The sequence below is a fragment of the Panthera tigris genome, chromosome B2, assembly GCF_018350195.1.
Source record: "Panthera tigris isolate Pti1 chromosome B2, P.tigris_Pti1_mat1.1, whole genome shotgun sequence".
Taxonomy (NCBI): domain Eukaryota; kingdom Metazoa; phylum Chordata; class Mammalia; order Carnivora; family Felidae; genus Panthera; species Panthera tigris.
Genome location: NC_056664.1, coordinates 122,098,914 through 122,111,051, shown reverse-complemented (window position 1 = coordinate 122,111,051; position 12,138 = coordinate 122,098,914). Strand labels below are relative to the sequence as shown.

Below are 12,138 nucleotides of genomic sequence, written 5' to 3'. Positions count from 1 at the left end.
TTTCAAAGTAATGTTTCCATGGATACTGTTAGCAGTGGTAAGAGTTACCGCAGGTATGACCTTTCCGGGTGTTGTGTTAGAACCATGTAAAATTGATCATCGTAGAGTCAAATAAATAATAGGAATATTAAGTATCATAGATAATCGTTTTCTTGCTATTCATTAGGTAAATGGTGGATTTTACTCGTGTTTTTTAATTTATTACCGGTATTTGTATGTCATATGCTTTTATTTCTCTAATGGAGTAATGGCCCAAACCATATCAACTGTTCTCACCCCGAGTGTACATACTGCAGTCATTTTGAAACTTGGCCTTAAAAACATTCTTACTTATTCCTACTCTTCTTTTCCTTTCTTTAAAATAACAACAACAAAAAGTTAAAAATACTGAAGAACTGAACCTTATTCTTGAAGTTTCCAGACTGCTAGTTTTTAACTGGCAGGCTGTATCATGTTTTCAGTAGTTACGTAAAACAAATATTGAAGGAGAATGGAAACAGGCTGTATCAAAGTTTAACACCCAATCATTTTAGTTATGTAATCATTTTTAATAGGGGATAGTTTTTTTTTTACTTGAAAAATATCCCTTTTATTATAAGATTCAACAGGGTCTTTGTCTTTTTAAAAATAGCACATATTTTTTGTTTTCTCTATTTATTTTGCAGTAAACATAAAAGTAGAGAGCAAGATCATTCTCGATCTTCATCATCTTCAGCGTCACCTTCTTCTCCCAGTTCTCGGGAAGAAAAGGAGAGTAAGAAGGAAAGAGAAGACGAGTTTAAAACTCACCACGAACTGAAAGAATACTCAGGCTTTGGAGGAGTTAGCCGACCACGAGGAACCTTTGTAAGTAATAGAATTACCTTTGATTGTTGGTAGGGCTTTACTTTAGAGCACTGTACATAAAGTAAAATTCATGATTTAGACATTGTTGCGAGTCATTACTTCTGCAGTTAGAATTAGTTTTGGAAAGTGAAATTGTATTTGTATATATTGATTAAGATATGCCATTTAAGGGTTGGGAGGAAGGGCTGCAGCTGGGATGATGCTTTCTTTGTATACAGAGTAAAAAGTGTTTCTGATTTTTAAAGAGCTGTATATATATATATATATAACTATACACACAGACACACACATACATATATCAATTAGATACTTTTTAAAATTTTGGAATCAATAACTGTACATGGTGCATGAAGACCCAAGAGTCAAGTAAAGTTACTGAGATCCAGTTCTTTAATCACTTAGTTTTTGAATAGATATCTTAAAGCATTAAAAAAAAAACCCTAATCTCTGTATCACAGCTATTTTTATTTTGCCTGTTTTGCCTTCCAGTCCTTGTTTATATGTGTATAATCATAGAAATCATATAGCTTTTGTTTTTATTCTACATAGCATACACATTATCCCTATGTTTGCATAAATTTGTTACAAGTATTAATTACAACTTCACAGTAGTGCATCTTCTTGACTCTTTAATTTCTATATTCAGATTCCTACCTCGAGTGAGTATCCAGTCAGTTATTAGTAGGGCTCATTAATTAGATCATTTGTGAAAGAGAAGAGCTTTGCTTATATGGTGATAGGTGATAGTTGAACAGTTGGGACTCCTATAATAATTCAAAGAATTAGACCACTCTTTTGGGTAGTAAAAGGGGAAAGAACCAACTTAATTATTTAAAAATACTAGTTCAGGCTATGAAATTGTAGTCAGTATGCTAATACTTAAATTGACTGCATTTCTTAACTTATTCAGCTTTCAGTGGGCAGATTTTTTTTGCCTATAGTATAAAATGGCCACCCTTTCTGTCCTCAGTGGCTGTGAAATTGAGATTTAGGAAGGAAAGTAGGGAATTTGTTTTTTGTTACTGCAGTAAAATTAGAGTTTGCATGTAACTAAATACCTTTTGATTGCATTACTAAACAGCTTTGTTAATGTTAATCAGTTTCGAATTAGAGGCAGAGGAAGAGCCAGAGGAGTTTTTGCTGGGACAAATACTGGTCCAAACAACTCAAATACTACTTTTCAAAAGAGACCGAAGGAAGAGGAATGGGATCCAGAATATACCCCAAAGAGCAAGAAGTACTTCTTGGTGGGTGTTAGAAATCTGTGTTTATTTGGTTTGCATTAATTTTCAAAGCATACTGGGTGAATATATTTGAGTACAGGTATCCACTACTATGAGGAGTTTTTGCCATAATTTAGGAAACCTTTTAAAAATTCACTACCCAGATGATTTGAAGTTTCGAAAATGTGGGTCCCTTTAGTCCTGTTTATATTTTATTGATGTCACCTATAGGCTGATCAGGGTAAACTAAAACTATACCTGATTAGATAGCCACATTCAGAGAACATTAACATAGGTTTCATATCTGTCTATAAGACAATGACAGTTGTAGAAACATCTCATTAAGATTTCTCTTCCATCATCACAGCTGTTTGTTTAAATGAAAGACAGAAGAATTCTTTCACAGAACATGTAATTAAGGATCTCAGGGAGGCTGTGTACTTCCTCTGGAATAAAAGGAGGATGAAAAATTCCATATGGAAAGTTGCTAGCTACACTAATTTGATGCTTCTTTGTGATACTTTTTCCTCTGAAGTAGTTTTCTAAGGGGTGAAACTAGAGGAGGTGGGTCCTGAAAGAGTTTCTAGGTAAAGATGGAGATTTTCTGTAGTTTGGCATGGGAGAAAAGGGTCCATCCAGCATTATAGACACTTAGGAAAATACCAGAACTATTACCAGAAGTATTTATTTCTTAAATAGCTTTTCAGAGATCAGTTCTGAAGATTAGTTGTTTTGCAGAAGCAAGGAGGAAGATAGTACTAGATTTATAGAATTGTGTCTTTCATTTAGTGTTTTATGAATATATTTGAATACACCTGAATACCCATGACCTGTCTGCTAAGTGAGAGGAGAGAGCTAAATGATGAAGTAGATCTATGTTGTTTGAAGAATGGGCAATCAAAAATTAGCTTCTGTTTGATTCTTTTGAGTAGTTTAATGAACAAAGTCCGAAAAAGTTTTTAAAGGGTATTAATGCATACTGTTTGCTCAACATATGCTCCCCTAAGAGGAAATTTATACTTGTTTGAATTGCTTGAGTTGACAACGTGGACAGTAAAAGGCACTTTATTCAGTTATAGGAAAGTTTAAAAGATCTATCTTGTTTTTGATTTTCAGAATTTATATATTCACAGACTGCTCTTTATGTTAGATACCATGAATGCAAAGACATACATCATTTCTTGGCTGGAAAAATTTAGAAACAAAAGTTCAAAATACATGTGTAGTGGATTTCATCCAAGGCAGGAAATGGAGGATTATTTCAAAGAGAGTGATTAGGAGAGCCTTCATAGAGGAACTGGGATTGAATCTTGAGCTTAAAAAATAGACAGGTATACTGCAGATTGTAGGCGTGAAACATCCTGAGATAGAACTCTTTGGCTAGATGGTTGGTGTAAGTTTGGTAAAATCAAGAAAAAGCAGAAACTAAGTTGTGGGAGGCTATATCTAAATAAATACGGATTTTAACCAGAGTTTAGAAAAATCATGGTTGTACAGACCGATCTGAGAGTTACTGAGTGTCTGGACTAAGGGGCTAGGTAATGGAAAAGTTAAAGTAATATTAATGAGGACTTACTCGGGGATCTTGTGTGTAGTTGGGTATTGGTAGTAAGATGAAGGGATCTCTCTAGGATAGGGAATACAAGGGAAAGGATCCCATTTGAGAAGATTAAGTTCTGTTCTTGAGGTGCCTGGGAGAAATTAAGTGCAGATGTGCAATGGAAAGTTGCTAATGCGAATCTAGAGAAAAAAAATTTAGGAGCCATCATCCTCCAGGACACAATTAAAGCCCTGTTAAGATCACCCAGTCAGAAGAGATTAAAAGGCCACCCTGTTGAAGGTGGGGCGAGCAGTGGGTGAGTGATAGCAAAAATATCACACTGTTAAAAAAAAAAAAAAAAAAATGTCAGAGAAGTAGACCAAATGTTATAGGTCAAAAGATTAAGAGGGAAATGAGAGGTGGACAAGTAGATAGTAATTAATACTTAATTTAGGCCACACCTTCATTTTTCTATGGCATACTTTTAGAATCCGATGTTGTAATTTTTTCTTGTAATGGGACATATCATTTTCGTTTGGCATTTAGGTAGTAGTTTTACTAATTAAGAAGAATGTTATTTTAAGATTTTAGGAACTTAGAAGTAGCAAATAACATTTTATGTATTGCTATTTTGGGCTGTATTTAAAAACCTTCATTTCTATATAAAACATACACTTGGATTTGTCACAGACTAATGTTCACCAGAAGTAACTTTTTTTTTTTTTTAATGTTTTATTTATTTTTGAGACAGAGACAGAGCATGAACAGGGGAGGGGCAGAGAGAGAGGGAGACACAGAATCTGAAACAGGCTCCAGGCTCTGAGCTGTCAGCACAGAGCCCGACGTGGGGCTTGAACTCACGGACCGTGAGATCATGACCTGAGCTGAAGTCGGACGCTTAACCGACTGAGCCACCCAGGCGCCCCAGAAGTAACATTTTTTTTAAGCTTTTAAATTTTATTTGAGAGAGTACATGCATGCACAGTGGGTGGGGGATGGAGGGATGGGACAGAGGGTTAGAGAATCCCAAGTAGGCTCCTTGCTGTCAGCACAGAGCCCAGTGTGGGGCTCCATCTTAAGCTAAAATCAAGAGGCGGATGCTTAACTGACTGAGCTGTCCAGGCACCCCCAAATTAATATGTTAATACATTTTTTTTTCTTACAAATCAATTCCCAGAGTTAATTATTTTAGTTCTTAATGAACCATTGAAATGACAGCTCTGGTTTTTACATGGATTTTTAAATTTGAAAGATTTTGCTTCTTTTGCAAATATATTTTATAGACCGCTATCGTTGAGACTAGAAACATAAACAAAAATATTCATAAGAAATGAGGTTGAAAACTTTTAGATGTTCTCCTAAGAGTAATTGACGAACATGGAGCTTTTGACTATATATATATACACACACATATATAAATTATATATACATATTATATATATATACACATGTACATATATATGTATATATATATACACACACGTATATATACACACAGACACACACATACATATTTTTTTAAGTTTATCAGAGAGCAAGAGGGAGAGTGTATGCATGTGTGCAAGCAGGGAAGGGGCAGAGAGGGTGAGACAAAAACCCAAGCGGGCTCAGCGCTGCCAGTACAGAGCCCAACATGGGACCAAACCCAGGAACTGCGAGATTAGGACCTGAGCCGGGATCAAAGACGCTTAATGGACTGAGCTGCCCAGGCACCCTGCTTTTTGCCCATATTAATGAAACATTAATACTTACTAGTAATAATAATAGTATTTATTGAGCATATGCACTGTGCTAGGTTCCTGTTTTACATGTATAAATTTATTTCATGCTTACAAAAAATCATTTCGAGGGGAGTCCTTTATTCTACTTTTACAGATGAAAAACATTGGGGTATACAGATTAAGCAGCTTGACCATGGTTAGTAGAATAGGACTTTGGATTTGAACCCATGCCTTGGGCTCCAGAACTAGGGTTCTGAAAGCACCCTACCTTTCTTTCTCCAGTATTGAGTAATAGTAACATTTGTTGTATTCTTTTCTGAAAATTCTCATCTCAACACTTGGATTTATGCAAAGATATGGTGATGTTTTCAATAACAAGTAGGAAAGATAGTCTATCTTAGAACCTGAAATTCTGTGGAGGGGTGAGTATGTGAAGAGTTGGAGCAAGTAGGAAAGTACTGGAGTGGATAGGTTCTCAGTGTAGAGTTGATGTCTTCTGAGGAAGAGAAAATCTCTGGTGGGGAAGGAGTTTCAGGGTAGGAGTTTTAATCAGTTAGCCCTTTGAAACATGATCATTCTGTGGAGAAGAGATAAGAGGATTCAGGAGGTTTTGTTCTAATATGGCCTCTTTTGTTAATGTGTTTTTGTGCATTACAAATAATTTCTCTGGTCCTTTATCATGTGAAGTGATTCATTTTAAAAAATTGTAGTAGGACTAATATCTTAGAAGTTAGAACTTGAAGATTAAGAGTTAGTTTGCTTAGCATTAAAATGTCCCCTAGCTGCCAGGATACTCTGAAAAATACAATCTTTTAGCTGCTGTTGGGTATTTAAAGGTGATGGCTTGTTTAACTTTAGTGCCTAGCTTTGCCTCTGCTTTTTCTATTTCTGTAGCTGTTAGTTGCCTTATATGGAAATCATTTACTGCCACCAGATACTTGGGAAATGTATACTGTGGGTGATGGCTGAAGGAGTAGTGGAGAGAACTAGTTCTGTGACCTTGGGCAAGTAGCTCAGTTTTGCTGTGCCTCAGTTTCTTTAGATCTAAAGTAGGATTAGTAACAGTATTTTATAGGGTTGTTTGAAGATGAGAGGAGTAAATACGTGGAAAGTGCTCAGAACAACGTCTTACCCTTAGTAAGCATTATTAATACCACTCTTTGCTTGCTTGTCATACACTGGGATGGGCACTTTTTATAGATCATCTGTGTGACTTCATGGTTATCTCCCAGTTTTTAAAATGAGAACGTAAAGTCACAGCTTCTGTTTAGATTTAAACATGCCTCTGACTCTCAAAACCTGTTTGCTTCTTCCCACAAATAAGTGGAATACTGTGTAAATGCCACAAACACAAACTCTTAAGTGGTGGTTTGTGCCAATACCAAAAGGGAACCTGAAGTTATGTAGTTGTGTGGGTATCATTTTGAGTGAGAGAATATTTTAAAATACTTTATTTCAGGTTTGTAATTAAACTTTCTGACATTCTGAAATCTACACTTTTGATAGTTCCTCACCTCGCTCTTTTTGGAGTCATACACACCTCTAGCTTGTCATTTTTCATCAGCTTGTTAAAGATAGAGGATTAGAAATTGGTAAGTGCTCTTTTGCTTTGTGTGTTACTTGTGTAACTGAGCTTTGCAAGTCATGCCAGGAGGGTGATCTGTATTACACGAATATGCACAAAGGCACATTCTGTGTTTTGAAAAAGGTGCTTATACCACATAATACTTGAGAAAAAGCTTTGATGACTTTTGGACAGCTGGTCAATACCAGTACTTCATAGGTTATGGAACATTATTTGCATTATACCCAGTATCTTATTAAGGGGCATCATTTTGCCTCTTTCTCCATTTTTGTAGGTGACAGACTTGAGAGTTTGAGGTGGGCAACAATTAATTAAATTATATTACAGGTGAACTTTGGCTTTTTGTTTGGTATTTTGCGAAAATACTCCTCTACTTATCCACAAAGTGAAGGGCTTTTCAGTTTGTAGATTGTGTTTGATTAATGAACAATTTGTAATTGGGGAATATCTGTATTGGGGTAGAGTTAATGAAAAATTAATGTTAAAATGTAATAGAAAGCTGTAGTACTATGTTAGTGAAGAAGAAATAAGTTATTACTCTAGGGACCATGCTGTCATGATTTAGCATGTGAAATTCTCTAGCCTAGAAGATTGATGTGCCATATACATTGATATAGATTTAAATCTCTGTAGGATTTTAAAATCTGTTCCTACATGTATGGTATAATTCATATCATTTATTTAATAAGTGTTGCATAACATTTTTGTGACTATTACGTCTTTATGACTGGTAGTTTTGGGGAAAAATAAAGGTTATTTTATCTCATTTGCATGCAGTATATTAACAAGTGGACTTAGATTGAAATAATGGAAAGCAAAAAAGCCAAAATTATGAAAGTTGGCAGTAATTTAGCAGTTGAGGTTCTGCAAAAAATTCTCTGGACAGTTTGCAGTGCTTGGGTTATAAAGCAGTAAGATGTATTTACTTGATTTCACAATGGAATACATTTTTACTGTAAAATTCAGTGTTACTGGCTTTGTTTTAATGTGTTTTAGACATTTACCAATGTCCCATACCCCAGTCTTCAGAAGGTTTATACCATGACTTAATGGGGCTATAATCATTTTACTTACAAGAAAGACATTTTAGTGATGATTGTTTTTAACCTCTCTGTAGCATGATGACAGAGATGATGGTGTGGATTATTGGGCCAAAAGAGGAAGAGGTCGTGGTACTTTTCAACGTGGCAGAGGGCGCTTTAACTTCAAAAAATCAGGTAGCAGTCCAAAATGGACTCATGACAAATACCAAGGGGACGGGATTGTTGAAGATGAAGAAGAGACCATGGAAAATAATGAAGAAAAGAAGGACAGACGCAAAGAAGAAAAGGTAGAAAATTTCATCTTGTTAGTGATTCTAATGGATTTTCTTCATTATGGGTTTGGTGGGCCAGTTAGTTCATTATTTCATTTTTAGGAACAATGATTATTACGGATAATTTTCACTCCACATTTTTGCTAATCTTTATTTTCTCTTTGTTTTTTTAGGAATAGTAAATCTGAAGTGAGATTGCAACAGAGAGCAGAACTTGCACCCACCATTTTTTTACCTGATTTTTGTTTTCAAATAAGAATGTAAGCATTTTACTTAAATTTTACTGTTTGCAAGTAGTCAATAGAAATTTTGTTTTAAGTCTTCAAATATCTTGAAAAATAGTAGACTGTATGTTGAAAATTGTACTGAAATAAAGTAGAAAATTGTTACGTACCATATTTGTAACTATCAACTTTTAAAAAAATACTTTTACTGTTTTTGTTACATGCATTGTAATTCGCTTTGTCTATAAGATATGGTCAAGTACAGCTCTGTGAAAGTTCTGATTCTCTTCCTTCCCTGTTTGTTAATGTTTATTCTGAAGTAAACGTTAGCTCTACATACAAATCCCTGGACAGAAGTTGTTTATAGAGACCACACTAATTATTTTAACTATATACATCTGTTTAACATTCTCCTTAATTCAAACACACTACATTGTAGGGTGACTAATTTTTGAGGTGTACCACAGAAAAGGTTCTTACTTTGGCAAACTAAGCTAATTTAACACATCAGCAAATGTTTAAAAAGAGAAAAAAGCTTTATCAATAGTTAAAAAGTACAAGCTATTAAAAGATTGAAAATTATGAGAAAAATTTTTTTTTTTTTTTTAATTGAAAGCAAGCAGTGGCCTATAAAACCATTCTTAGGAGCCTTTACTTTTGGGGCTGAAAATTCAATGTTTTTTCTATTCTTATTTGAAAGTTTGAGTCATGGTCTTAGATATCAGCTAATCTTTGAGAGAGGAACTGGTCTGTAATAATAACAGATGACAAAATCCATTCTTACTGATCATCTTCTAAGAAACAGAACAAAACCTGTAATCCTGGTGTTGGTGTGGAAGAGGATTGTCCTGCAGAATAAGTTGATACATTAAAAAGATGTACCTGATTTCATATCTTACATATTTATTTGAGCTTTTGGACAGCTGAAACATTAGTTTGTAGTCTAACCATAAGGAAAAATAGGCAAAAAAAACCATTATGTTAATTAGTATTTTAAGTAACTTGTTTTTCAATAAAAAGTTTTGACAGGAAGTTTGTTGCAGCATTGGTCTAACTTGGTTTTTACTTTTTCCCTATTTTCAGTTGCAGTTTATAAAATGGCTTTTTCTTTTTCTTCCCAAGGGTTCTATTCTTCAGGTAGATAATCTTTCAGACGTGGATTATCTTTTTGTTTGTTTATGCTGATAGCTCTTAAGATGAAAACTCAAAATAGTAAATTTCACTGTCAAGTCTCTGTCAGTGACCATCTGTAAAAGTAGTCAAATTTCATTTGTTAATTCAGGAACCAAGTTAGTTGTATATGTTTGCATTAAAAGGAGGAAATGCTTGTTCTGTTAAGTGTAAACTTTTTCAAAGATCTTAATATATGGATCTTTCATCCTTCGTGATTTGCAGTGCTCCTAGCACCTTGATTGCAGCCAAAGGCATTTGCTAAGAACTGTAAGGGAAAAATAAGAAAACAAAATTCAATATACATGATGTTTATGGCCCTAGGACCCTTAGTATTGCATGATTTCTCCTATTAATTTTGTCTTTTCTGAAATCGTTAGAGCAGAGGAAATACTGTCAAAGCAAGTTTGTTGTTATGTTAGTCAGGACACAGCTAATATTCTCCTAGTCAGAAGAATACTTAATTACATGCGAAAGCAACATGGATTTAATCTTCAACACAAGAATTTTCATAACCATTTTATTTTATACAAATAAACTTAGCTTTTATTTTAAGTTATTATTTGGTTAGATACTGGATCTCTGTGCATGACTATAAATGTGCAGTTTTGTTTTTCCACTTAAGACAATAGGAAAAAGGGAATTTTCTGAGAAATTATTTAATAGGGAGTGGGAATAAACCTACCCAAATTCTATCAGCAAGTTATATTTTAAGTGCAAATGTGCTGATTTAACCCAAATAGATACATGATTCGGTTACTTTTATTCTATTACACAAAATTGAGGAAAGAGGATTATACCAGAATTTAGTAAGAAGGGTGATAGAACTCTGCAGTAGGATGCCATTGTGGATGTTCTCTTTTTCAGAGCCAAACATATGAAAAGCCTATGTTGTGTTAAGCCACATTTAACTCCACACTTCATAACATGTTACAAAGCTGAATGGTAAGGGTATTTGTTTACAAATGACAGAAAATAACTCTTTGATACCTGCATTAACAGACTTCCTTTTGCCTAGAGAAGGAAAATAAAAATGAACCAAAGGATATTTCCAGAAAGGATTAAGAAACCTGTTTAAGAAGGCCATGACTCAGTCTTTAGGTGTGTATACCTTTCAACATTCTAGGAATTTTAATATAAAATAGCAAAATATGTTTTTCCAATTGCAGCCTACTTTAAGGAATTAACTATTGTTCCCTTTTGTCACAGTTAAAATCAAGTGTTGGGAATTAAATTATAATTTGAGTAAAAATACTACCCAATACGAACGAATGTAGATGGCTAAACGATTCTTACTCAGTGTGTTGTATATTGCAACAGGGACCCTTGTAAATTGTCATATGCCAATAAAATGTCATAAGTGGTAATAGCCGTTGTTTGTTTACCTGATTTTGAGACTATTTCTGTGTCTGATCTATACAGCTGATTTCTGTGACCTATTTATAGATTTTTGAATACCAACTCCTCTGTTAGTAAAATTACTGGTATGCTATGGCTTTTTTGGGGGGTTGATACATACTTCACAAAACTCAAACCCCATATACTGTTATTTTTTTGTTTTCCCTGGTAATTCCAAGCTGTTATTAGAGAATACAGGAATTCCAGATTTCTAGTCTAGTTCTCCTGTTCTTGTGTTAATACAAGAACTTGCCAGCCATAATATTATGGAGAATCAGCATTACTTCTCTTTTTAAAAACTATAGTAGTACATTAATAACTAAAAAGAGGTTGGATTTTGTTTTGTTAGACTATAATTTTGTGTAAAATCTGGTGTAATTCTTACCATGCCCCTTTTAACAAAGTGGACCATTCTGTCAACTTGAAAAAAAAAGCATTTTTCACAGACATTTGTGTGCTAAGACCTATAGTATATATTTTGACTAATAATATATTAAGAGGCAATTGGAGAAAAAAAGTTTATTGTCATGGGATTGTATTAGTCTAGACTTAATAGTCTCTGGATAGAGATCCTGATACATCCTTTAACAAAATTTTAGAATGTTATCTGTTACCATATTAGGGTTATCAAATAGTTAAAACCATTATTACATCTGAATGTCAAGGGTTATATTAATGAAGTTTTAAGCCAACAGGATTTGTTATTATTCAGTTTCTTAGAATCTCAGAGATATATGGAAATTTGTTTTTTCCATTGTCTTACTCAAGAGCCTTTGAGATTGTGTAGGTTTATGAGCTGGACTCCTTATATTTCTGAAACATTCAGTAATGATAAGTGTGTGTTGACTATGCAGATGAAGCCAAAGTTCTACATTTAATTAAGTCTTCTAGTTCTCTTTATATTGTTACGGCACATCATACTTTAGCCTTTAAAAATGGATCCCATTGGTTAAAAAAAGAGACACAGACATTAGGATCTGTGTTTCCCACTACTAGAAAAAAACTTCAAATAATGTTTCTTAATTATAATCTCTGCGTAAGAAAAATATTCCCCCTGCCGCCCAAAAATATTTTTCCTACAGATATTTTGGATGATTTAAAACAGTTGAACCTATT

General features: G+C 34.1%; 1 protein-coding gene across 5 annotated transcripts in view; it reads left to right on the top strand.

Annotated features, from left to right (window-relative positions):
- Positions 1 to 10,993, top strand: part of BCLAF1 (BCL2 associated transcription factor 1) — a 30,349-nt gene extending 19,356 nt beyond the window's left edge. For 2 of the 5 annotated variants that reach the window (XM_007096388.3, XM_007096387.3), the window contains exons 10-13: positions 666 to 846; positions 1,947 to 2,093; positions 8,033 to 8,245; positions 8,404 to 10,993. In XM_007096388.3, the coding sequence (XP_007096450.2) occupies positions 666 to 846; positions 1,947 to 2,093; positions 8,033 to 8,245; positions 8,404 to 8,409 (547 nt within the window). In that variant the 3' untranslated portion in view covers positions 8,410 to 10,993. Of the gene's footprint in view, positions 1 to 665; positions 847 to 1,946; positions 2,094 to 8,032; positions 8,246 to 8,403 lie in introns of those variants that run through there. The other 3 variants (XM_007096390.3, XM_007096389.3, XR_446860.3) reach the window with 2 other exon arrangements.
- Positions 10,994 to 12,138: the final 1,145 nt, after the last annotated feature.